The sequence below is a fragment of the Pogona vitticeps genome, chromosome 3, assembly GCF_051106095.1.
Source record: "Pogona vitticeps strain Pit_001003342236 chromosome 3, PviZW2.1, whole genome shotgun sequence".
NCBI classification, from domain to species: Eukaryota; Metazoa; Chordata; class Lepidosauria; order Squamata; family Agamidae; genus Pogona; species Pogona vitticeps.
The window spans coordinates 168,359,823-168,385,638 of record NC_135785.1 but is presented as its reverse complement, the minus strand read 5'-3'; the positions used below and the strand labels follow the sequence as shown (position 1 = coordinate 168,385,638).

The window sequence follows — 25,816 nt, the reverse complement described above, 5'->3', positions numbered from 1 at the left end:
GATATTGTAGTATAAAAATCAACTTTTAGCCCAGCAAATACAATATCAATTAGAACCGTGACGCAGTCATTTCTTCTTCTCCTGAGTTCAGCAAGCTTCTATTTTTAGACTCACACGTGGTCACAAACAAAACAACAGTCACAGAGTCTCAAACTGTCCAGTAGATTGTCCTTGGAGCTCGTCTTGTGATCTTCATTAACCCCTTAATGCTCCTTAGTCCAGTCGGCCACGTCAGCTCCAACCACCAGATTCTATTATTTATAGTTCACAAAGTCCAGAGAAGGCAAAGAATAACACACTGCATCCACCGAAGTCTCTTAAATCCAGTCAGACGGTGTTGCTATCTGGGATTTTTCTCCAGAAACATAAGATTTATTTTTCCATCTCAGACTCTCGGCTTTAGAATCAGCCTGGCGTTTTAATAGTTCACTTGGAGAAGCTTAGTTTCGCTTTTGAGTCAGACTGATAAGATAAACCCGCCGCTGCATTATTCTTTCTGCCAAATAATTTCATTCTTATTTCAGCTTAATGAGGCTGTTTCATAAATCAGAGGCTTCGGCTTACTTACTTGTTATATATTTTTAGTTTATATTGATTGCTCTCCTCTCCCCCGGTAAAGGGTTCCTCGCGGCTCAGTGCCAAAAAATGGCGCCCGCTCCGGTCTGTGCACGGTGATTTCTTCAGAAGAAAAAAGTCCGGGTCTGCCTCCCTTTCTTCTCCTTCTGCTGCTCACCATCTGCTTCAGAGAGACTTCTTCTAGACTCTCCTTTGATCCCCATTTCAAAAAGAGGATCCTGGACCGGAGGGTTCCAGCTTTTCCAGAGAGAGCTCCTCTCTGGAGTTGCTGGCAGCACCGCAACAAAGCCCCGCCTCCAGTCAAGTCTCCATTGACCTACAGTGCATTGAAAACCAATTAATCCCGTAACAAGCCGTTTTTGTTCCATTTTGGTTTTTTTCTGGTCTGTAAGTCAAATCTCAGTCTGCAAGTTAAACCTAAATTTTGCGGCCAGAGAAGTCTGTAACTCAAAAAGTCTGTAAGTCAAGCCGTCTGTAAGTCAGGGGTCCACTGTACTAAATTGTAAGCTCAGTATGTAAAGCATGTAATGAGGCTGACAATTTCTGAGTACAATAGGATAGATTATCTTTATTCAGAAGAATGCTTTGTTCACTTTGTATGGTTTTATCACTCGTATGACAGTATACAACAATGACATCAACAATGAGAAGACTGGGTGAAGATATATTTAAAGGTGTTGCACCCAAGGGGACTCAACACATTTCTTCTGAACATGCCACTGACACCAAACCCAAATCAGTCACATTCTTTAAAAGTTGCAGCTTACCTTTGAGAATGATATCAACTTTAATTGTAATCAAAACCGTGACACAAGGTAAGTTCTGTTTTAAAAAATTGAGATCACCATGCTGCATATTTTATCTCTGATGCATCTCCCAAACATAATAAACCTCATTTCAACTGATTTGTGATTGTTGGATTAAAGAAAGATGATTATGAAAAGTGGTAAAGGGTTTGGATGAACATTAGTTCCATTCACTGAGTGTAACTCTGAAGGGAATCCTGGCCAATCCACTTGTTAACAGAGTAGCAGTGTGATTGGCTGGGTAGTGTATGTAGTCAGCCTGAAGGAGGATGGGGCTAGAAGTCTGGAATAATGACAGAGAGAGGAGCCAGGAGGTTTTGAAAGAGAAAAAAATACAAAAATAAAATATAATGGTTATAATGAAAAGGGGAAATATAGAATTGATCAAATGCTAAAGCTAGGGAGAAAGATAAGGAATTTGTGGATATGAATTACCTTAATTGGTTGTTGTAGCTGAAGAAAAACTTAAGGAAAAATATGTTCCCAGTCTAATGCTCCTATGTAATAAAAAGTTATCTTCACTCCTTAGCCACCAGGTCTGGTATGGTTAATCACTGGTGTAGGACACACTATTAGAAAGATGTTCTAAAAGGCAATAGGCCTTGTGGCAGTTCAGCAGAGCCACAAACATAAATATCCACTGTAATCCTAAGAACCACCATGATGGAACAGATCGAAGGCCCCTCCAGAGATTGGAAACGTTATTTTTTGGATCACAATTTCCCAAATTGCCTAGTGCTGGGTAGTGTCTGGAAAATGTAATCCTAAAAAACTAGCTAGTCAAATATCGTGTTTCCCACAACAATCAGGGTGTGAACACAATCGCTCTGTCTTGCTGTTGCTCCCCAACAACTGGTATTCAGTGTGCTATAGTATTTCTTAATACAGCAGCTCCCATTAGCCGTTATGACTAGTAGTCATTAGAAGATATGTTTTCTGTGAATATATCTGATCTTCTTTTATAACTAAGCTGCTGACTTTTATTATCATGCCTTATGTCAATTATTTCCATCAGATTCGGATTTTTTAATAATTTTTGAAATATGCATCCAAATGTTGGCCAGATTTTGTTATTGCAATGTGTAGCTAAAACAAAAAGACATTTACATCAAAACGTTTTCCCACAGCCTAGAAAAGTCTTCAAAGGAAGACCTTGTTTTCTAAAATGTTTTCATTTTAGCTCCTATTGTTATATGTGTGAAATATAAGACAAGAATATATGATATAAAAAGACTGTCTCCATTTGAAACCTGTATAAGCAGTGTTTTGCTTTAAAATTGCAAGGCAGTAGGTGGCATCCTAACTAAAGTTTTGCAAGTACAGAAATTATTGGCTTCATATAGCAATCCTGTAACAGGCAAATACTTCATTATTTACCTAGCCTATACATTACAGAGAAGTTGAAATAAGTCCAAAATAAGGGGTTGGGGGGGGGGTCAGCTGCTTATTTATTATTTTATCTCAAATACATTTCATCTCATATATACCTATATGTTTGGTGGAATGCATACATGCATGAAAATAGTGAAGGAAATATTTTTTCTATTCAAATCATAGGGGAACTATGATAACTTTTTTGAATGTAGCTGCACTTATTATGGCATAAGCTCCACTGAACACCATGGAATTTCTGTTTTACTAATTATGCATGGGATTGAGCTGCACATATTCTTTGTGACTGAATGCAGTGATATATTACTGTCAGTGGTTTTTAAATACGATTTGACAAAATTAGTTAGCTGATAGGTGTTTCTCTGAAGTTTAAAGCGTAATCCCCTGATGGCACAACAAAAATTGGACAACTAAAACTTCAGAGTTATGCGTACTCAGCTGTAACAGCACTGTTAATCATAACTAGCCATTTCTTAAGATATTATCCTATTAATTCAGAAAGCGCATTTCTTCGTCCACTCTTAAGCTTAAAGTGCAGAAAAAAGTATTTAGTTTTTTACTTCAGTGAAAATGCCAGGTAAGTTCTAGGATTTTTAAAATGCTGGACTTCTATGAAAAGGACTGCCTCGGTTATGTATTTCCAAAAATGTATTTGATATTCCCCATGCATTTTGGCAAACAATTAATTGCAAAAGCATTTTTAAAATATCTCAGTGTATTGATCTCTTTCAAATGTACTTTATAACAATTCATGAGAAGCAGGTGTTTCAGTCTGTGGGGGTGGGGTGGGGAACTGTGTCCTGAGGCATTCTGAAAGCCTAACAGATTTATTGCCGTTTTATAGACTGAAGCCTGCTTTGTTTAAAAAATCATGAAGGGACATGTGTAGATAGTGGAGAAAGAAGTTTTAAAAGGCTACTACAGCGCATCCTGCTTTTTTTGTTCTTTGGGCTCCAGTATCATTGGGTAGCCTGAGCCTCAGTTCTTGCTTCCGTGTAGAACTTTAGTGCAGGCAGAGGCCTGTCCTCTTCAGACACAATGTGGAGAAAGGGATGATACAAAGGAGAGAAGCTTCTCACTAAACATGCTGATTGCAAGAGAAAGGTACTGATTAAACAGGGTTTTGATAAAGGAAGCCCAATGAAATCAGTGGGGCATTATTTATTTTATGTTCCATTGATTTCAGTTGGTCTGCTCTATGTGTGACTGATGGCCAAACCAGACATTAAGAAAAAACTTATATTCCCTGCAGTTAAGATTTTCCCTCTAGCTACATGCCTGAAGGAAGCACCTGTCTTTTCAGAGGTGGGTGCCCCAGCAAGGAAACTTGCAAAGTAAGCTTATCCTTATGTTCTTACGTATGACCATTCACAAAGAAAGAGCACTGGAATGCAACATAAAGGGATGAGGAGAAAGATATGCTATGACAAATAGATGTTGTTCACCACTTGAGGGAGTACGGTGTCTCACTGCATGCCAAGCATATTGTCGATTTTAACTCTTAAGTCTGGATTCCATCCATTAAATTTCTCCAACCAAGTTATCCCCCACAAGAACTCCCATCAGCCCTAACCATAATAACCAGAGGAGGGGGATGTCATAAATCGGAGTCTAACAATGTTGAAAGAGCAACACATTCTTTATCCTTGATGTAGAAAATTTAAATAAGAAAATATATATTACAGTACATTTAAAAATGAATATAGATTGTAGGTCTTGCTTATGATGGGCTTAATACATGGGCTTATGATCTCTCACAGATTATTACAATCATAGGGATCCACCTCCTGCCTCCAAGAGATCACTGTGAGAATCATTGTCTCTACCATCCTGTATGATCGTATCTGCTGCTAAGTTTATATTCTGTAATTAGATTTTGGCCATTTTCTCAATTCTAAAATTATACTCATTCTCTCTAAATTATATAGTTCCTTCTCATTTTATAATGTTCTGTATAGTAATGTTCTGTATAGTAACTATCAACAGGAGTTTTTAGTGACATTAGTTAATTATAAAAGTTTGAAGCCTAGAAAATGAAGGGAGTATCGTATTGTTTATGTGGCATTTTGAGATTGTTTAGTTTCAAAAAATATAATTCAAATTGTTTTATGAGCATAAACATTTTTTAAACATTTCTTGTTTGCTTGACACATAATGAGCAAAGTCATTTAAGTAAACTTTTCACTAGAATTTACTTACATGTACATTGTCGAAGTGACTAGAAATAATGATATTTAATTTTAATATTTAAATTCTGATACATCTCCTAGCGGATTACCTGGCTCAAGCTTTTGATTCACTCTGCATTGATCTGAAGACTGATGAAGGGAAAGCCTTGTTTTTGGACTATCAAGCTGTGCCTGTTATATTGAGTCATATAAGAATATCAAGTAAAGGCTTACTCTCTAGTGCCATTGACAGTCTACTTCAGATGACAACAGAATCCAGTAAGTATGTTCAATGATTTGCAGAACCCAGTTAAAGTAATTTACTACATGCAGGAAGGCAGTTGAGGTGGCAATGCTAGCTATTTTGTTTGCCTGGCTATGTCCTGGTTGCACAATCAGTTGAACAACCGATCGCACAGCAGACAATCAGCAAAACATGAAAATCGCTTGCAGAATTGCCTTACTGTATGCGGTAAAACCCAACAGGATTTTGGCTCTTGTGGTTAGAATGAAGTTGTTTGTTCCTCTGATAAAATTCCAGAGTTCACAATTACTCCCTGTATGATAATAATTAAGAGATTTTCATGATTGTGGTACACTAAAGGAAAAAACAATAGAAATATATTCTCTCTTCCTCGAGAAATATGTGACGAATGTGTGGTAAGTGCAAGTTGAGTCACGGCAACTAGACTTCTTGTTAGGTTGAAATGTTTTGCTACTCATCTCCAGATAGCTTCTTCAGTCTGAGGAGAGTTTGTAGAAGAATCCTAATATATCCTCCATGCTGATTTCACTTTTCTCTGGTCTGAAGAGTCTCCTTAGAAGGACCCACTTAATGCTTACCCTGCTTGACGACGAATCCGCTTCATGATGAAGTTTTTGCGATCTCAAAACGATGTTTTAATGGGCAAAAACCATTTTACGAGGATCAGTTCCCTGCTTCGGGAACAAATTCCTTGCATTACAACTAGCAAAACAGCCGATTGTCGGGTTTTCAGAATGGCCGCCGGCTGCTCAAAATCACTCCCCGCTGTGTGCAGGAAGCAATTTTTCGCTGCACAGGCATGGGAAATGGCTGCCCTATGGAGGATCTTCGCTGGACGCTGAGGTATTTAGCCTATTGGAACACATTGAACTGGTTTTCAGTGCATTTTAATGGGCTTTTTTATTTCGCTTGACAAGGATTTCGCTCTATAGCGACGTCGCTGGAACGGATTATCCTCGTCAAGCGAGGCACCACTGTATAGGTTTCTCAGGAGATAGATAAGGTAGTAAGGCACTCCCATTTCTTTAAGGACTTGCCATAGTTTGTTGTGGTCCACACAGTCAAAGGCTTTTGCATAGTCAATGAAGCAGAAGTAGATGTTTTTCTGGAACTCTCTGGCTTTCTCCATAATCCAGCACATGTTGGCAATTTAGTCTCTAGTTCCTCTGCCCCTTTGAAATCCAGCTTGTACTTCTGGGAGTTTTCCGTCCACATACTGCTGAAGCCTACCTTGGAGGATTCTGAGCATAACCTTGCTAACGTGTGAAATGAGTGCAATTGTACGGTAGTTGGAGCATTCTTTGACACTGCCCTTCTTCAGGATTGGGATGTAGACTGATCTTTTCCTGTCAGTCCTCTGGCCACTGTTGAGTTTTCCAAACTTGCTGGCATATTGAATGTAGCACCTTAACAGCGTCCTCTTTTAAGATTTTAAATAATTCAACTGGATTGCCATCACCTCCACTGGCCTTGTTGTTAGCCATGCTTTCTAAGGACCACTTTACTTTACTCTCCAGGATGTCTGGCTCAAAGTCAGCAACCATACTATCTGGGTTCTCCAGGATATCCAAATCTTTCTGGTATAATTCTTCTGTGTATTCTTGCCACCTCTTCTTGATGTCTTCTGCTTCTGTGAGGTCCCTCCCATTTTTGTCCTTTATCATGTCCATCTTTGCACAAAAGGTTACTTTAATATCTCCAATTTTCTTGAAAAGGTCTCTGGTTTTTCCCTTTCTATTATTTTCCTCTATTTCTTTGCATTGTTCATTTAAGAAGGCCCTCTTCTCTCTCTTTGCTATTCTTTGGAAGTCTGCATTCAGTTTTCTGTAACTTTCCCTATCTCCCTTGCATTTAGCTTCCCTTCTCCTCTCTGCTATTTCTAAGGCCTCGTTGGACAGCCACTTTGCTTTCTTTCATTTCCTTTTCTTTGGGATGGTTTTCATTGCTGCCTCCTATACAATGTTACGAGCCTCTATCCAAAGTTCTTCAGGCACTCTCCACCAAATCGACTTCCTTAAATCTGTTCTTCACTTCCACTGTGTATTCATAAGGGATTTGGTTTAGATTATACCTGACTAGCCCAGTGGTTTTTCCTACTCTCTTAAGTTTAACCTTGAATTTTGCTATGAGAAGCTGATGATCAGAGCCACAATTAGCTCCCTTGTTTTTGCTGACTGTATAGAACTTCTCCGTCTTTGGCTGCAGAGAATACTGTATAATCAATCTGATTTCAGTATTGTCCATCTGGTGATGTCCATGTGTAGAGTCGCCTCTTGTGTTGTTGGAAAAGAATGTTTGTGATGACCAGCTTGTTCTCTTGATAAAACTCTATTAGCCTTTGCCCTGCTTCATTTTGAACTCCAAGAACAAACTTTCCTGTTGTTCTTTTTATCTCGTGACTCCCTGCTTTAGCATTCCAATCCCCTATAATGAGAAGAACATCTTTCTTTGGTGTCAGTTCTAGAAGGTGTTGTAAGTCTTCATAGATTTGGTCAGTTTCAGCCTCAATGGTTGGTGCATAAACATGCATTACTGTGATGTTGAAAGGTCTGCCTTGGATTCCTATTGAAATCATTCTATCATTTTTGAGATGATAGAATCCCAGTACAGCTTTTCCCACTCTTTTGTTGACTATGAGAGCTACTCCATTCCTTCTGTGGGATTCTTGCCCACAATCGTAGATATGATAATAATCTGATTTGAATTCATCAATTCCTGTCCATTTTAGTTCACTGATGCCCAGGATGTCAATGTTTATTCTTGCCATCTCCTGTTTGACCACATCCAGCTTCCCAAGGTTCATAGATCTTACATTCCAGGTTCCTATGCAGTATTTTTCTTTGCAACATCAGACTTTCCTTTCACTTCCATGCACATCCGCAGCTGAGTGTCCTTTCAGCTTTCGCCCAACCAGTTCATTAGCTCTGGAGCTACTTGTACTTGTCCTCCGCTCTTCCTCAGTGACATGTTGGACGCCTTCCGACCTGAGGGGTCCATCTTCCAGCATCATATCTTTTAGCCTTTTGTTTCTGTTCATAGGGTATTCTTGGCAAAGATACTGGAGTGGCTTGCGAATTCGTACTCCAGGTGGATTGTGTTTAGTCAGAACTCTCCACTATGATCTGTCCGCCTTGGGTGTCTCTGCACAGCATAGCCCATAGCTTCTCTGAGTTACCCACACCCCTTCACCACGACAAGGCAGCAATCCACGAAGGGGTCTGAATATCTAGCTATCTACATTTGCACAGAGAAGTGTTTTATGTCTCAGCTTTATAAATTCAGCACATCTCTTCTATCTTAGATTAATTATAAGGATACCTACCATTACCTGAAAGCATGGGCTATAATATTTATCCTTCAGTTTAAGCAATGTCTTTGTGCAGCATTTGATTGCAGTTTGCTAGAATGCTCTAACATCTATAAGTTTTCTAATCCTGGAACTGATGTTCCACAGAACTTCGTAAGCTCTCCAAATGTGCCCTCAGCCAAATAGAATAATCATTCTGCATTAAAGACTTGCTGTTAGCTGAACTGAAAAACCAAGTACTTTGTGCGTTCCAATGCAAACCAGCCTGCTTGATCTTCCACTGAGATAAATTACTGCTAAGGACTCATCCTACGCTTTCTGCCTAAGGTGATTATGCTGTTTCATCTTAACCAGGAAGTATTACTACTTTTTCTCTTTAGCCCCCTACATGCTAATGTCAAAAGAACAGTTTTCTACACTTGATATGTTGTTGGAAATACTTTTCTTTTATATCAGTCTTACAAAGGAGGTTGAGCTCGATGGCCTTAGAGGCCCTTTCCAGCTCCATTATTCTTTCATTATTCTCTCAAAATAGCAGGAAGATGTACCAGATGAGTTTAGTCTGGAAACTTCAGTAAGCCTTTGTATGGCAGGTACCCAACAACCACGTCATACGTTGCCTGGTTTTGCTGCTGAGCACACATTGCATAGGAAGTGGAAGCCAATCTCTGCTCATTAATTTATCTACTCATATAATGTGCATGGTTATAACACTGGACAGCCTGCAAAACCTCTTGTTCTTACATCTAGATCATAACAGAGATGATAATTAAATGGAGTATGTAATTAACTCTGTATTTGGTGTTAGAGAACAAGCTCACACATGCATAACAAAACCAGCGAGAGCTTTTTCTGCACCTGGAAAACAGCCTGAAGATATAGAGAAGAAAGGAGAACAAGCTACGATCCTTGAGACAGAAGAAAAATGTTCGCCACTTCTGCTTGAAAGCATTAGACCATATTCATCCAAGTGCAATACTCTGTATAGAAACATCCTTTTCCACTTGTTTCAGATGTTTTCTAAGATCAAGGACTTGTTTTGAAGCAACCCAGAAAGCAAAGGTTCTAACAACTTCACATCATTTTGTCTTTGAAGACCTCCCTCACCTGTTGGCTTCCCTTTCTACTCAAAATCCTAGTAAAAGGGTTCCTGGCAAAGGTTAGCAGGAAACTAGGTGACCTGGATCTGCCACAGGCTTTTAATGCACTTCAGAATAAATACTGCTGCCAATAAGATGTGTCAAACTCTTTAAAACACACACACACACACAATCAAAAGCTTTCAAGATGCTGTTCCGCATGTCTGACTTGGTGTGCATGGCAGGAACTTGGGTGCTGCTTTTTGTTGTATATGGGCTTGCACCAAGTTTTTGCTAACATGTTTAAGACTGCCACGAATCCTTCTAGACCAAGAAGACGTCAGTTTCCTTCTGTTGCCTCATTGTCCACCATGGAGAATTCTGCTAAACTTATTCTTGAGTATTAAGCTTCTGTCATTTATTTTTTAAGTTTATCATTTCTGTATTAATGGGAACATGTGTGTTCTTTGCCCATTATTTTTAGAATATTTCAATTTCTTGCCTTGGCAAAGGTTGAGGGCATAGGTTCTGCTTAGACCCATTTTGCAACTTCTTGCAACAGTAATAACTCTTTAGTAGTGGGACAAGCATTAATGTATTGTTTCCTTGATTCTCTTAAAGGACAGGTGAGGAGTCATTGTGAAGAAGAGGTATTTGAAGTTGGAAGAGATGAAAAAACGTATCGTTTATATGGGATAAGCAGCAAAATACCTCTTTAAAGGATACTTCATCCCAGCCCCTCCTTTCTTGTACTGTCTGTCTTTGTAGTGTTCTTTCTAATTATCCAGATCCCTTTTCTCTTCCAGCTTTTAAGGGATTAGAAGAGGGAGGGGGAGAGCTGAGCATCTGACCAAGTGAATGCTAGTCTACACACCATAAGGCAGAAGTGAGCAGTCAGAACACATGGCTTGGGTTTTCACCCTTCTGGGAGCCTTGAAAGTCTGTTGCCTTTGAGTAGCATCTCTGAACCTGTGCCTGCATTCAGTGACTAGATGCAGATGAATGAATTCAGTCCAAAAAAATAGAGTCTGTACAAGCAAATTGGTGGGCTTCAAAGACACATTTGAGGTGGGGACTGTTGCCCCTTCTCTTTATTAATTATACCTCTTCCTCTCCATACGTCCCCTGCCCAACACTTAATTGTACTTGAAAAACCAAAGCTGGCTGCTGTCCTTTGTGCATTCTTTATGTAGAGCTGTATTTTAAAAATAGTCAGAAACTTCAACAAGTACAGATAATAATGGGAAATGGAGATATGTATTGAGACACCTGCATGCTAGTGTATTTTCAGGTGTTGTTTTTGATTGTTAAAGTTTAGGATTGATTTAAGGAATGGTTTGTTTCATATGAACCACCTTAACAATAAACAAGCACTTATTTATTTATTTATTTAATCTATTTAAAACATTTATGGTCTCCTTATATTGCAAGATCTTAGGATGGGTTACAAAGCCATATAAAACCATAATTTATTTAAAACAATTTAAAATTAAGAAAATTAAAAACATCGCATTAAAACCTGCACAGACTAATATCCTCAACCCCCAAAGGCTCTACATAAGCATGTTTTAACCTGGTGCCAAAATGAGTTGTTTGAAGTCATACATACATATATATGCATACTATTTTTCTTGCATATTTGAGGCTGTCTATGACTGCATTATAAATAATTAGGTAATATTTCCTTATAAATATGACTTTAAATACTTAAATTAAGCTATTTTGTTTCTAAAACTTGTATAGTGATATCTGCATAGAAGGATAATATTTAGAGCATACATGCTAATTTGGGACCACAGCTTTCAGGGATTCCTCACTCCAACCTGAAGCTTCCTTTAATGTTATTTCTGATCAGAGATAAGAGCATTTAAAGCACTGGAGTAGAGCTCTAGTGAAAGCAGCAGAGATTTGTAGCCAAGCTCTGTTTTGAAGCCGAGGAACCTGCTGTGATTGTTCTGACCTCTAGATCAAAAGGATATTGCACTGGGGCTTAGTTGTGAGCAAACATACATAATATTGATCTGCCTTCTGGACACATGGATCTTTGAGAAATGTCCCCATTGGTAAGAAGTACAGTTGAATTACGCTTCTCATACTGTTCTGGTTGCACCATCTGTTCCACATCTCTGCCTACTATTGGATAATAGCCACCAGGTTTCTTTTCAAATTGGAATTCAGCCTCCAGGTTTAATGAGCCCCTTAGAAAAAAATATTCTAAGTAATCTGAACTACATTATAACATATGTACACACACACACAATTAAAACTCTTACAGTGGGGTCTCGACTTACGAACGGCTCGACATACGAACGTTTTGACTTACGAACGGCTCTCAGGAATATATGGACTCGACTTACGAACTTAAATTCGAGTTACGAACTCTTTTTTTCCCTTTTTTTTAAAGCTAAGTCATCTTAGGTTAAAAGGAAAAAAGAAAAAATATTCCCCTCTAGTGGCAGAAGGCGGAATAGCAGCTTCCCATTAGTTTCTATGGACGAAAAGAGCAGATACGGATTAAATGGTTTTCAATGCATTCCTATGGGAAATGCAGATTTGACTTAAGAACTTTTCGACCTGAGAACTGCCTTCCAATACGGATTAAGTTCGTAAGTCGAGACCCCACTGTATTTTTTTTGCTGTCTGATTTCAAGCTACTGTTTACAAATTTTTTTAACCATAAGGGATGGCATTCAAGTATTCCTCAACTGGTTGCTGTGAAAAGGCAGACATGCATATCTCCGTATTATAAAATAATTTTATTTTGTATTCTAAGGAATTTGAATATTATCTGCAAGGAACGTAACAAAGGATATGTAGGAGCAATGCGAATAGCAATAGGCAGGCATTATAATTCTGATAAACGTTTTAAATAAATAAAGATAAATAAGACTAAGAAAGCCATTTATTTTGTAGGAAATGTTATTAAAAATAACATATGATACTAACATTAATGGTTTTGAAAATGCAACGGTGCTGAATATTGTGCTTTAAATCATAGTATGCAAATGTATCCTATGGTATCCCTGACTTTATTTAGAATATGGTTATGAAACTGCAGAATGAAATCTATTTTCCACTCAAACTGATGCACTTCAGAATTCTGTAGACAAAAGAAAACCCACAACAATTCATTGCTTTGTTTTTGCTTTGGGTGATTGGGGACAGGCATTGCATTCAGTATGGAAAAAGACCACCCAGTAACTCAGCATTGTGTTGAAAAGACAGCCGCATTGTCCATTGTTCAACAAGACATACAACTGAAAAGTGTACCTCTCACATGCAGAAATGTATAGGCCATTTTAAAAAACAATTTGATTCTGAAGCACAGTACATTTAAATTTGATAGTAACCTAGGGTTTGATGAAGCTTCTGCTCAACCCAGCACTCCCCCTTGCCCCTTCAGGTTGCTTACCAGTCTCTTCCTCGTCCCACCATGACTTCTCCATGCCAAGCATCTGAGCACATGGAGCTGGGCTTATTCAGATTATGTCAGCCTGCTCCAGTGGCAAGTTCTGAAACAGGCCATCCGTCTAAAGAAAATAGACCTCCTGATCTTGATCTTGTTATTAGAGATGGGGGAATTTATATACGAATATCCCCCCCCCCACAGGTGGAATTAACAAGGGGCCAGCTGCATGGGGCCGGATGGTCCACTCATGATTCCATCACTGCCGCATCCTTCATATTATATTTGTTTTGTTTCTCTATTTCTTAAAGGAAATTGCATTTTATTAGCTCTTTATGACAAGAAAATTTTCTGTGCTGAGTTTTAATTGAAAATAGTGTTACTAAGCGTTTGTGTTTAGTTTTAATTATAATTTTCCCCCCTAAGAGGGTTGTTATGTGACCTGATTTAAGAATTAACAACCTCCACAAAGTTATGTGATTAGCAATCCTCCTCAGGTCTTTCAGATTAAAAGCTGAGTCTCTTTTATTGAGTGGAACCATCCATTTTCCTATAGATTTTCACTTTTCCTAGCACCATTGTCTTTTCCTTTGAGTCTTGCTTTCCTGTTGTATATCAAAAATATGATAGCCTCTGATTTAAGTGATGAAGTCATGGTAAAAGAGAAGTGTGAACCAAAAAGGGACATGATGTCAAGAATTAGAGAGCCATTGGTCTATTCTGCAGAAGAGAAATAAAGCCTTTGGATAAAAGCTGTTGAATATGTTGAACAGAACTGGGACATACGCTAGCATACTCAGGAGAGTTGGCAAGAGCATTCATAATCTAGTACTTGCACTTGACATGAGGAGGATGTATGTTTCCGGATTTACGAGGAGAAGACGTAAAGGGACAAGACAGGGATTGGACCATGCTACACCATGGAAACAATCAAAAAGAGGAATCGTTTTAATAATCACAAGACATCAAGCAGAATCATTGTTGGATACATATGAGAGAATCAATGCATCATTAAGAGGAAATACTAAGTGTGTATTTCCCTTAGTTCAGTGAAAGATCCTGTGCATCTGGAAACTAAAAAGAAACAGTTATGTGATCCATGTGAAGAATCCAAAAACAGCATTAAGTAATACCTTCATTTTACTGCCAACATGTCATAAAAGGGCAAAAAAAGTTTACAGTCTATAGGATTCCTCATCAGGGTAGGCATCAGAGAACTAGACAGTAGGGAGCCCCCCCCCCCTTTATCATGGCTAGATGCTAAAGCTGCAGGGTCTGTATCTAAAGTAAAATTACAAGAGAGAAAACACGAAATGTGAAAAAAAATCTTTTTCAGGTGTTATGTTCTCAGGATTCACTTGAATCAGAGATCTACCAGTCACTCAGAGAATTCTCCATTGCTTTTTACTGAAGCACAAGGGAGTAGAAGCACCAAGAAACATGGTAATCACAATGGCAGAAAAGGCGGAAGTTAAATTTCAGTCACACACCAGGCAAAAACAGTTGAAGAGTATCACCTACGGAATAGAAAGTTCTCAGGCTGATACAATCTTGTGTGAGTGTTAGATTCTGCTCCAGATAACGCTTCATGGTATTTTTCACAGCAAAATGGAAAACAAACACAGCTAGTTTATTTATGGATAGATTGTATGCTTAGCTCAATGTGCTATAGACGCAGTTCCTTTATTTATATCACTGTTTATTTTTTTAATTACCTTTGTGCGTCTTGCCAAGAATATGTGAGGGATTCATATTCTTCCCTCAAGTGTAAAATAGTTCATATTTGTACTTGCAGTGTGCTAGCTTGGTCTTTATATTTTGCTTTGGACACTGGCTTGATCACGTACAGTCATAAACTAAGAGTGCACAGCATAGCAGTGGTGGAAGTCATTTGTGTACACCTTACTTTACATTTGCTGTCTTATTAGCATACTTTAAAACATTGTAAAAACTTTCTGATGTCTGTTGACACTTTACAGAGTTTTTGCATCGGTTTCTGGAAGCCTGCAGTAATGAGGCCTTTTTCCGTACTTGCTCAGTACTGCTTCGGAACCCTAAACTAGATATTCAGATACTGGAAAAGCTCAGCATTTTACTACAAAAACTCTCAAAAATTAAGTAAGTGTTCTCTTCTTTGAAGGCATATTGCAGCTTTACTTTTTTATCCAACCCTGATCCCTCATTTGCTTTCTTTCTGAGGGTAAATCAGACTGTAGGTTGTGTAGGAGAATTTGGGGGTAAAGCCGATACAGAACAGATGTGTAGGTTGCAGACAGGGTAGGCCCGGCATGAAAGAGGCAAAGACCCAAGTTGACCTTGCTGCCAACTGGTCAGACACTATATTCTTGCTTCCTTTGAATAAGATTCTGTCAATATCTGTTCAGATTAAGGCTTTCCAGTCCCCTTTCTACAAGAGTCCTATATCCCTTCCCCAAATACCCTCCTACAATAGAGGAGCCATCTGTAGTCTCATGCAGTGGGGAGTGGGGAGTGGGGCGATGGGAGGGGAAAAGCATAGACTTCCTTTCTGCTGATGCTCAAACAGATGTTTTTGACTAAAGAAGGCCGTGAAGTTTCAGTGTCTCTAGGTCAGCTTGCATTTTAGCTGAGAGATAATGAGCATTCCACAAATATTAGTTCATTATCCAGAAGTGTTGGGATTTGTCTCCCATCCATTTCCTTAAAGTTGCATTCTTGAAATGCTTAAGACTATGTGTTTCTCAGCATAATTAAAGTTAAGTTTATAAAGTTATGCAAAAACACTTTTTTTGCTAGTTTCTGAGAGAGAAAGAAAAAGTTCTTATGGAGTCAACAAGGTCTCAGGATTTTTAGAATAGTTTTTATTTTCTCATATTAACCCAGAGGAATAATAATTTGGTTTATGCCCCTAAGTAGTTTGTTACATTTTTTTAGAATTGGAACAAATTAGTTGCGATCTCTGCTTGAAAATAGCAGCTGTAAATGAGAAATCCTCAGACTTTCAAATTTAAAGAGTGAGAAGTAGTTAAAATAAATATTTTTAAATTTACTTTTTCCAGGCATGTTGCCAAGTATAAAACTTGTGTTTACCTTCAGTGATGATCTAAAGAGGAAACACAGCAATAATGAATTTTTGTTCTATTTTTTAGGACTGTCTTTTTTTCCTCCCATCACTTTCTATAATAATAAATGCTAAAGTTATGCCATTGTTTCATAATTTAAAGCTTGTATTGTATAACAGTACTCCCTGCAGTTATTCACTAGCCGTTAATTTAATCTTCCAAAACTGCATGACATTAAAAATAACTAAATAACTAAACAGTAGATAACCCAAAGTGGCAATTCCACCACCCCCCCAGCAGTTTGTTATGCTCTTCAGAAAGTGTGCTGTTGACACCTTATCATCCTGTAGGACAGCGGTTTCCAGCCTTGGTCCCCAGATATTTTTGGTTGTCACCATTTAGAAGCCCCATCCATTCTGTGAGCTGTAGTCTGAACAATGCTGGAGGGTTCAAGACAGGAAACAATGTCTACAGAGCAGTCAAACAGGTGTTTTGTCAGTGTATAACATTCTTGGAAAATGTTTTACAGGAGTAACAAGAAGCTATTTGAACTCTTTACCCTTCACTTGATGATTCAAGAACTACAGAGGACAACACATCCAGATCATGCATTTTTATGTATTAATCTCAACTCAATCCTCTTCAATTTGGGTTTGACAAAAAACAGCCTTTTTACAAATAATCTAAACGCAAGCCCAGAATAATATGTGTTGTGTTAACGTGTGTTTCTTCTGCGTATTCATTCTTGATAAATAAATAGGATAGCCAGGGGGGAGGGAGGAATAGATTGCTACAATTGATATCCTTTTTTGTACCAATAGATTTCTTGGATCAGTGGAATCTTGTCAAAGAGAGATTGACTTTTTTAAAGGAAATTACTCCTCCCTCCCCCACATTTGTGTAATTAATGTAGTAACTGGATAAGAAGCATCTTGAGCCAGATGGCGTGGCCATGCCCACCCCCAAACTGTGACTAAAGATGAATCCACCTGATCACTTATTCATCCAATAAAGCAATAGTGATTACATTCTTTGGTCACTTTGTTCCTGGATCTTGATGCACTGTGGTCAGTGAGGCCCCATCATTGAAAAATCCTTCAACAATAAATAAGAGGATGACTCGCTCTGTGACCACTGAGAACCTTTGGTTAACCTCTCCCCCCCCCCTTTATTTCTCTCTCTCTTTCTCTCTTTTTCTTTTTTTCTTTTTTGGTAAATTTGCTGAGGAAAATGACCAGCAGCTGGGATAAAAGCCTCCAAGCTATTTTGGGAAGTATTGTCATCCCAAGAGCACAAGGAGAAAACAGAATCTTCTGTAATTATATAGGCCTCTGGAATATCTGAACTGTAATACAACCCTCAAAAGTTCTCATTGAATTCTTTATTTTCTTTTTTTCTACAAGAATGTTTGCTCATTTTTTATGTGAGGAAAAAGTGCCTGTTACTCCAGTCGGTCTTGGAAGAACTTAGCACTGATTAACTGTTTGACCAAAGCCTTCTGTCCTGTCGTTGCCTCACTATTAATAGGCATAATTCAGATTTTCTTCTTGATATACATATATTTACTGACTGTCACCTTGTCTTAATAATCACTGTCTATTCCAAAGGGTGAGATATACAGATATAGATACGAGACTGAAATTAGATTGTTTCATGAATAAGGGCTCCTTCTGTTCGCAAAGGACATTAAACTCCAGCACAGAATCCATTTTCTCCCCTTTGCTAATTTCTTCTTCCTATGCAATCTATTGTGTGCAACCTCTCATGTTATTTCAGATTGTCCCTGTTTGGAAAGCATAGGGGATTGGAGGGGGACAAAAGAGCCAAAGATTGGTTCCTCAGTATTTAACAGCAGAATCAAAAGTGGAGAACTACACTGGTTCCCATGTTTTTTTAAATCTTTACTTACATACTGTGTATCTGTTATACCAGAGAGACAAGTGCCCAGCTATTGATGAATCAATCATTCTTTCAGTACTTGAGAACTCTGTAATTGTCCTGTTAACCTTATTATCAGCTGTTACTGCTAAGCTGTATGTTTGAAAACGCAATTACTGTTTGAACTGTAGGCCTATATTTGATTCAACCTATCTTGAGCGGCCAATGAATCTCAGACAGACATTTCATGTGGTCACCTTTGGAATTGGCAACATCAGGCAGGCTGATGAAACTAAAACTTTTGGGTACAAAATTCAGTATGTTATCTCTTCAGAAACGCCATAAACTGTTTCTTATAGCTGTCCCTAAACTGTCTCTGAAACTTCATAATCAGGATATTTCCCAAAGGATGAAAAGCATTACTTTTCATTTTTTTTCTCAATATAGTACACATGTTTCCAGTCAGTACCTTTTTCAGTAATTGCGAAAAAAAAATAAATTAGCACCACAAATCACTATAAAAACAATGGGGCTGGGTGGAGACTTTTCCAGGGATAAAGAAGAGATTACTGGGGAAATTATTTCTTTGAGTTGGTCAATGATGGCTCACCTGTACTTGGAATTGCCTAGGAATTCTGTACCTTAAAGCATTTGCCTTTTTCTGATCTGGAGATGCTATGGGACAGCTAAACACTTAAGTTCTCCAGATGTTTTCTAGACATTTGCAACCAAAGAAAGGTTAGGTCACTTCCATCCTTCGTCTGCAAAAATTCATCACTTTCTTTAAAATCACATCAGTCCCATCCTATCAAGTCCTAGGCTTTATAGAGGTAAAGCAAATACTCTTGAATTGGGCATTTTACAATATAGAATTGTTAGAGGGAAACTTATAGATGAAGCATGAGGGATGTCTGGTTATTTTTACACTTTATGAACTTGTGCGTTTCTTTTTAACAGTTCCTTTGTTGGTGTGAATACAGATTAATTTTTTCATTTCTTTATATTTTATGGAGCTGGTGGATATAGTTATGAATTAAACTTAACCATGCCACCCATCCTCTAAAACAGAGGTGCAGAGGCATTGTTTATATATTGCAAACATACAACTTGGGACAAAGTACAGTAGAATGAACAATAAGTGATTGGAATATGAATGTGTTTTTAATAAAATGCTTAGTATCAAACGTTATGGCAAAGAGGCATTTCTGAGACCTCATTTTAGTGGCTTTTATCTACTGTTTGTGTTTGTGATACAATTCTTATTTACCGTGGACATCAGTGCAAGTTATTATTTAGTCGTTAAGTCGTCTCCAACTCTTCATGACCCCATGGACCAGAGCACGACAGGCCCCCCTGTCTTCTACTGCCTCCCGGAGTTGGGTTAAATTCATGTTGGTCGCTTCGATGACACTGTCCAACCATCTCATCCTCTGTCGTCCCCTTCTCCTCCTGCCTTCACACTTTCCCAACATCAGCTTCTTTTCCAGGGAGTCTTCTCTTCTCATGAGATGGCCAAAGTATTGGAGCCTCAGCTTCAGGATCTGTCCTTCCAGTGAGCACTCACAGTTGATTTCCTTCAAAATGGATAGGCTTCTTCTCTTTGCAGTCCAGGGGACTCTCAAGAGTCTCATCCAGCATCACAATTCAAAAGCATGAAAATGGTTCAAAATTGGGAAGGAAGTATGACAAGGCTGTATATTGTCTCCCTGCTTATTTAACTTATATGCAGAATACATTGTGTAAAAGGCTGGACTGGAGGAATCTCAAGCCAGAATTAAGATTGCCGGAAGAAATATCAACAACCTTAGGTATGCAGATGATACCACTCTGATGGCAGAAAGTGAGGAGGAATTAAAGAACCTCTTAATGAGGGTGAAAGAGGAGAGTGCAAAAAATGGTCTGAAGCTCAACATCAAAAAAAACCTAAGATCATGGCCACTGGTCCATCACCTCCTGGCAAATAGAAGAGGAAGGTATGGAGACAGTGACAGATTTTACCTTCTTGGGCTCCATGATCACTGCAGATGGTGACAGCAGTCAAGAAATTAAAAGATGCATTTTCCTTCCTTCTTGGGAGGAAAGCGATGACAAACCTAGACAACATCTAAGAAGTGGAAACATCACCTTGCCAACAAAGGTCCGCATAGTCAAAGCTATGGTTCTTCGTTGTGGCCTCTGTGAATACACACAAGTGGGTTTATTCTGCACCTGCGCAGGACGTTCAGAAGATTCTAGAGCTTTAAAAAGAGTAACAGTTTACTTCCCCCCCCCCGGGAGCTAGCTCCTTCTCCTCAGTCCTCCTTTCAGTTCCTTTTTTCTGCCAGGTAGGACGTGAGGAATACTAGAGCAATCAAGGAAAGGTTTTTCCCTAGCTTTTGCTAATTTTTCTTGTTCTTTCCTTGTATTTTTGCCTTTATTTACTTTTTAAATTGTTTTCCGCAGTGATCAGAACCCATCCGGCTCTTTTCGTGATTTTTTGTTCTTTCCCATCTTCCTCCCCCCCCACCCGACTGTTGGAGTTCCCCCTGTCACACACTGCCAGCTCCTCTGTATGTTCTCCCTAACAAACCGATTTGCCTTCCGACATGACCGTTTCTCCTGTCTACACTTCTGCTTCCACCAGAGGAAATCCTTCCTCAATTACCAGTTAGGACCACAGAATCAATTGTGTCAAATATAATATTGTTTATTAATAGATTAACATATTTAAGAATCAAGGAAATCATAGATGGAATTGTATTTGGTATTCATTAAACTTCATTTAACTTAGAAATATGCTGGTTACTTTGTATTTAGTTTCAATCACTTTATAACAGTTGCATTTAGTTCTCTTATACCTTTCCAAGTGTTTCTTTCCAAAACAATTTCTAACTACCTAACTCTTTCCCTAACTCCTGACTAACTGTCCTATCTCATCACTAACCGACGTCCCTAACTCCTGGCCAACTGAAATCCTAACTCTAACTGAAACTCTAACTGTCCTCCATTCTCATATTCCCTGGTTCCGTCCTCCTGCACAACCATTGGCTACTGAATTAGTGTTCTATTGTGATGGACAGGTGTAGTTTCTGGCCTGTCCATCACACCCCATACCTTTTTCTTTTTCTTTTACATTTTATGGCCCCTCATGGCTTTAAGAGGTGGTCAGCTTGCCTCCGTAAGATCCTGCTAACAGACGAGCATGACAAATGATTATTCTGTCTCGGGGAATTCCACCAAACCCAGTCGTGTGCTGCATGCAGGAGCCTATCCAAGCCAGCGATTAAGCTTCGGCTGCAGAGACTGAGATCCTTTACGAAAGCACTCTGAATCCTACCATGGAGGTGCAGCCCCCCCCCCAATCGTCTAACCCTCCACACCCAGAGGCGGCCAAAACAACTCCCAGCCCGGCCACGTAGTCTATCTCCAGCATGGTATCTATACTCACCAAGCCAAAGGACTCTCTTAAGACTCCTAGATCAGTCGCTACCAAGGCCCTAGTTTGGTCCTACAACTCTACAAAGAAAAAAAAGGAAAAAGACAAAAATAAGGGAAAAAATTGCTAAGCCGCCATCTACTCCCCTTCCTCCGGTCCCGTTACCTATGGAGGAATCATGCAGGGAGGACCTGGGATTTTCGGACAGAGAGGAGAGAGCAATTCCTCCAGCCCAGGTGCTTCAGGGCATACCGGCCGATTTGTGTGGGTCACTGCCCCCATTCCATTTCTTTTCATTTCCTAACTCTGGCTTAATAGAATTGTTGGAATGTAATGAGAACTAAGAACTGGCTGTTGTGACTAGAGATGGGGACGATTATAAAAACGGATCGGCTTTTTCAATGAACATAGCCAATTCGTTAAATATTTGTCCCTTCATATTCGTGGGTTCCAGAGACCCCCCACGAATATTTATTCATTTTATGCTTCCTTTATATTACAAAAAATAAAATTCTTCCTACCGGTTGGTGATCAGGTGATCGGCGGCCGATAGGCAGGCAGCCACCGCCACAGCCTACCATCCCACCCCCTTTCCTCTCCCTACCTTAGCCCCCCATGTCCACTGACACCCCCTTACCTTAATCGCCGCTGCTGAGATCTCCATCTGGCCTCCCAGACATGACATGTAAAAAGGGAGACCGGCTGCCCTTTGCAAAGATGGCAGCTGCGTCTTCATTTAGGGTAGGGAAGCTGCAGCTGCCATCTTTGCAAAGGTCGGCCTGGATTCCCTTAATCCAGGTAGGGAAAAGTATAATTATATGTTGGAAATTAAGATGCAAGATGAAATGGTTAAGGAATGTATGATTAAGTGGGCACAAAATATAGGGCATAACATTGATATTGATCAATGGCTGAAAATATGGCAAAATAATATAAAGCTTACAAGATCAGTGAACTTTAAAGAGAATATATATAAGATGTTTTATAGATGGCACATGACCCCAGAAAAATTGTCAAAGATGTATACAGATGTATCAAATAAGTGTTGGAAATGTGAATCACAAGTGGGAAGCTATTATCATATGTGGTGGTCATGTGGAGTAGCGAAACAATATTGGAAAAGAGTGCATGTAATGTTGGAACAAATATTGCTCTGTAAAGTGCCATTAACCCCAGAACTGTTTTTATTGAGTATGATACCTGAAAATATAGATAAGTCAAAGAATTATATAGTTATATACATAGTTACGGCAGCTAGAATTTTATATGCTAAAAATTGGAAAAGATCAACGGTACCGAAACAAGAAGATCTTATTGAAAAGATACGGGAAATAGCCGAAATGGACATTTTATCAGAAGTTATGAAGGACTATCCCTTGCAAAAGGCAACAGAAAGATGGGATCTATTTAACAAGTGGACAGAATCAACAGGCAGCCTGTGAACAGTACATATTGAAAGGAGAACTGAATCTAGAAGGCAGAAAAGAGTAAATAGAATAATTTAAAATCTTGATATGGCAATAGGTACAGAATGGATGAAAGTATGTTATTGTCTCCCCTCTTCCTCATCAATCCCAATTCCCTTTTCCTTTTTGTTATCCCTAATAAAATATATATATATAAAAAAATCCAGGTAGGGAAAAGAAGTGGTAGGTTGTGGGGATGGGTGGCTGCCTATTGGCCACCGATCAGGTGATCGGTGACCGATAAGCAGAATGTTTTGGTTTTTTTAAATAGTAAGAAGGTGTCAGCAGAGATGGGGGGTGGAGGGGGGTTGGCAGCAGGGGGTGGGGTGTTTTTTTAAAATAACACACACACGCACACGCGCACAAATCATCGCTTCATGGGGGCAACTTTGTGCTTTGTGAGTTGTCAACTTTTGGCAACTCACAAAGCAGGACGACTCACCAAAATGGTGAGTTTTCCCCATCTGTAGTTGTGATTATATGATGACTAGATGGGTTTCTGGAAATTCTGTCACTTGAGTTTGGAAGAAGTATCATCAACTCATTTTCCTAACTTCTTTGCTCAAGGGCATCTCTCAGTGTGATGGATGGAAATATATTCTCCAGAGATAAAAGGGATCCAGTCTTGTTTCTTCTAACACCTACATTCCTTGTCCTTGTTCAGCCTCATCCTGTTGCTCCAGCCCCTTCAACCTTTTCTACACAACCAATTCCGTAACCATCCAGTTGCCACTTCCATTATCAGCCAGTTAAGTAAAGGATCGTAATTGCCTAAACTGTGAAGGAAATACACTTATTACCACTCCTAAGATAGCACTGAAATATAGAAATGCTTCAGATATGGCAAATCTGCTATACATTGAAAAACATACCACCATTATGCACACATGGCAGGCAGCAATATTTTAAGATCAGAAAGGTGATTTGTGAAACATCCTCATAATTTTATTGTGCCTAGTGATTTATTTTTCTGTTTGAGGTATGGCAAGTACAAACAGTAGATGTCATCTGCAGTTTATTTTAAAAAAGGTGCTTCCATGTATTACCACTTCCTGTTTTCTGATGTGTGTTACAGTCTTTTTTTCAAACACTTTGTAATCATTAATAGCACTGTGCTTCAAAGGGAGTATGAAGGGCACCTGAACCACGGGTATCAATTTCAGAAGGAACTGGTTTCCTGTTCAGAACATGTTCCTACTTGGCCATTTGTGATTGCGTCCTGAACAGAAGATCCTTTGATTCTTAAAGTTTAAGAATTACTTTTTAATTTTTTAATATTTATAGCAGTGTTTTGAAATCTTTTAGATCATGGTAGAGCACATCTGGCTTCACCTCACATTAAAATATTAACATTCTGTATTGTAAGTTGGCAGTTGTGGGCACTAGTAGATATTTCCTGCATTATTTCTCTCTTCTTTCATTTGACCATAGCAAGTCTTCAATATTTCTTCACATCATCCAGTGAAGAACATGCTAACTTTTAGCTTTTCTCATGTAACTGGAGATGTCAATGAAAGTCTTGCTAGATAAAATGGCTCTTTGGCAATTTTCAGGGCATACCATGCCGCAGCCCTATGTGCCACAGTGTCCCTTCTGCTCATTGTGGTATAGGGGCCAACATCCATATTTTGTGCTCTTCATTCTAGATCTGCAACAACGTAAACATTACCTTTATCTGAAATCACAGTTGATTCCAGAATTTGCACTGGAGTTTAGACAAGCCATTTAAACAATCATAATTAATAGTTACTTAACCATTTGATTTTAGGTATTGTTTCGTTTCACCTTTTTACATTTTTACAGAATGCGTTCAGACAAGGAATTAATGGGAAAAGTTTTATCAGATGCATTTAAGTGAAAATTCAAAAATAAGCCCCTGGCAAACAGTTCTCCCTGCCTCAAGAACTTTCATTCATAGTTCGTGTCCGTATTCTGTGTGGCTTAATTTATCAGATCAAATTAAAGAAGAGCTGTGAGCTAAACTCATAATTCATAGCTGTCACAGTGTAGGCTTTCTAAGCGGAGTAGCTTTTCTCACCCTTAGGATCTGATTTGTTCAGGAAAGTGAAGCAGATCCTTTCATCTTATCTTCAGAGTTTGCTTGGGCAGAGAGTTTCTGACATTTTGGTGAGTTATGTGGATTATAATTTTTCTCCATGTGGAGTGTGGCAATAAGATTGGGACACAAATGTTCCTTTCAGCCAGAAGAGATGGTAGGAAATTGTTAAATGGGCAGTATAGGTCATACGCTTCCCTAGATAAGAAATCCCATTTCAAAGAGTTGAAAGTAGATACAGATTAGCTTCTTAAATTTACTTATTCCCCCGCCCTAAATTGGGTTTGCTATTAAACTATGTGTAATCTTCATAAATTATTTCATTTAAGCTTTTAGAACCTGAATTTCTCAAATATTTTACATTTATTTTTCCCAACCCCACATTTTGATTAAAGCCATCCTCAACTGTGCCACAGAGATTCCTTTTGGAGTAAGTGGTTCTTAGGGGTGGTGAGCTAGTCATGTATTTATATGGCGGAGGGAGATGATTCCGCAGTCTGAGTGTTCCTTCATAATGTAGCATTCCCTGGAAAAAGCAGAAAATTGAATACAGCTAAAGCAAAAGAAAACCCCTCCTGATCCAGTGTTTGCGAGAACCAGATGTTCAGAGAAGTAATTCCAAGACCATATTCATGATGGAGACAATCAGGAACTCTATTACTTTTGGAGTGTGTGACAAGTGACCCATTGACTTCCAGCCTTAAGAAATATGTATGTCCAAATCAACATCTTGAACTGAACCCAAGAAACAAAGGAGGTGGACTAGCTGGAATACAGATGTACTGTGTTCGCCCCTGCTTTGAGGCTAGCCACTCTGTCAACTCCAGTTTAAGCTGCAAAGGATGGCTACGGTTTCAGAAACATTAATGCCAATTGATAGGTTTTTTGAGTAGTCCTTTGGGAGACAGTGGTAGAGAGAACAAGATCCTCTTCAGGGTTCCCCCAGGTCTTCAGTGATTGT

At 38.9% G+C, this 25,816-nt stretch overlaps 1 protein-coding gene across 2 annotated transcripts in view; it reads left to right on the top strand.

The window, feature by feature from the left end:
• CCDC138 (coiled-coil domain containing 138) overlaps positions 1-17,068 on the top strand; it is a 32,159-nt gene extending 15,091 nt beyond the window's left edge. Inside the window, exons 12-15 of one of the 2 annotated variants that reach the window (XM_020784010.3) lie at positions 1,199-1,391; positions 5,045-5,221; positions 14,979-15,117; positions 16,570-17,068. In XM_020784010.3, the coding sequence (XP_020639669.3) occupies positions 1,199-1,391; positions 5,045-5,221; positions 14,979-15,117; positions 16,570-16,744 (684 nt within the window). In that variant the 3' untranslated portion in view covers positions 16,745-17,068. Of the gene's footprint in view, positions 1-1,198; positions 1,392-5,044; positions 5,222-10,214; positions 10,979-14,978; positions 15,118-16,569 lie in introns of those variants that run through there. The other variant, XM_072994556.2, reaches the window with a different exon arrangement.
• The last annotated feature ends 8,748 nt before the right edge of the window (positions 17,069-25,816 follow it).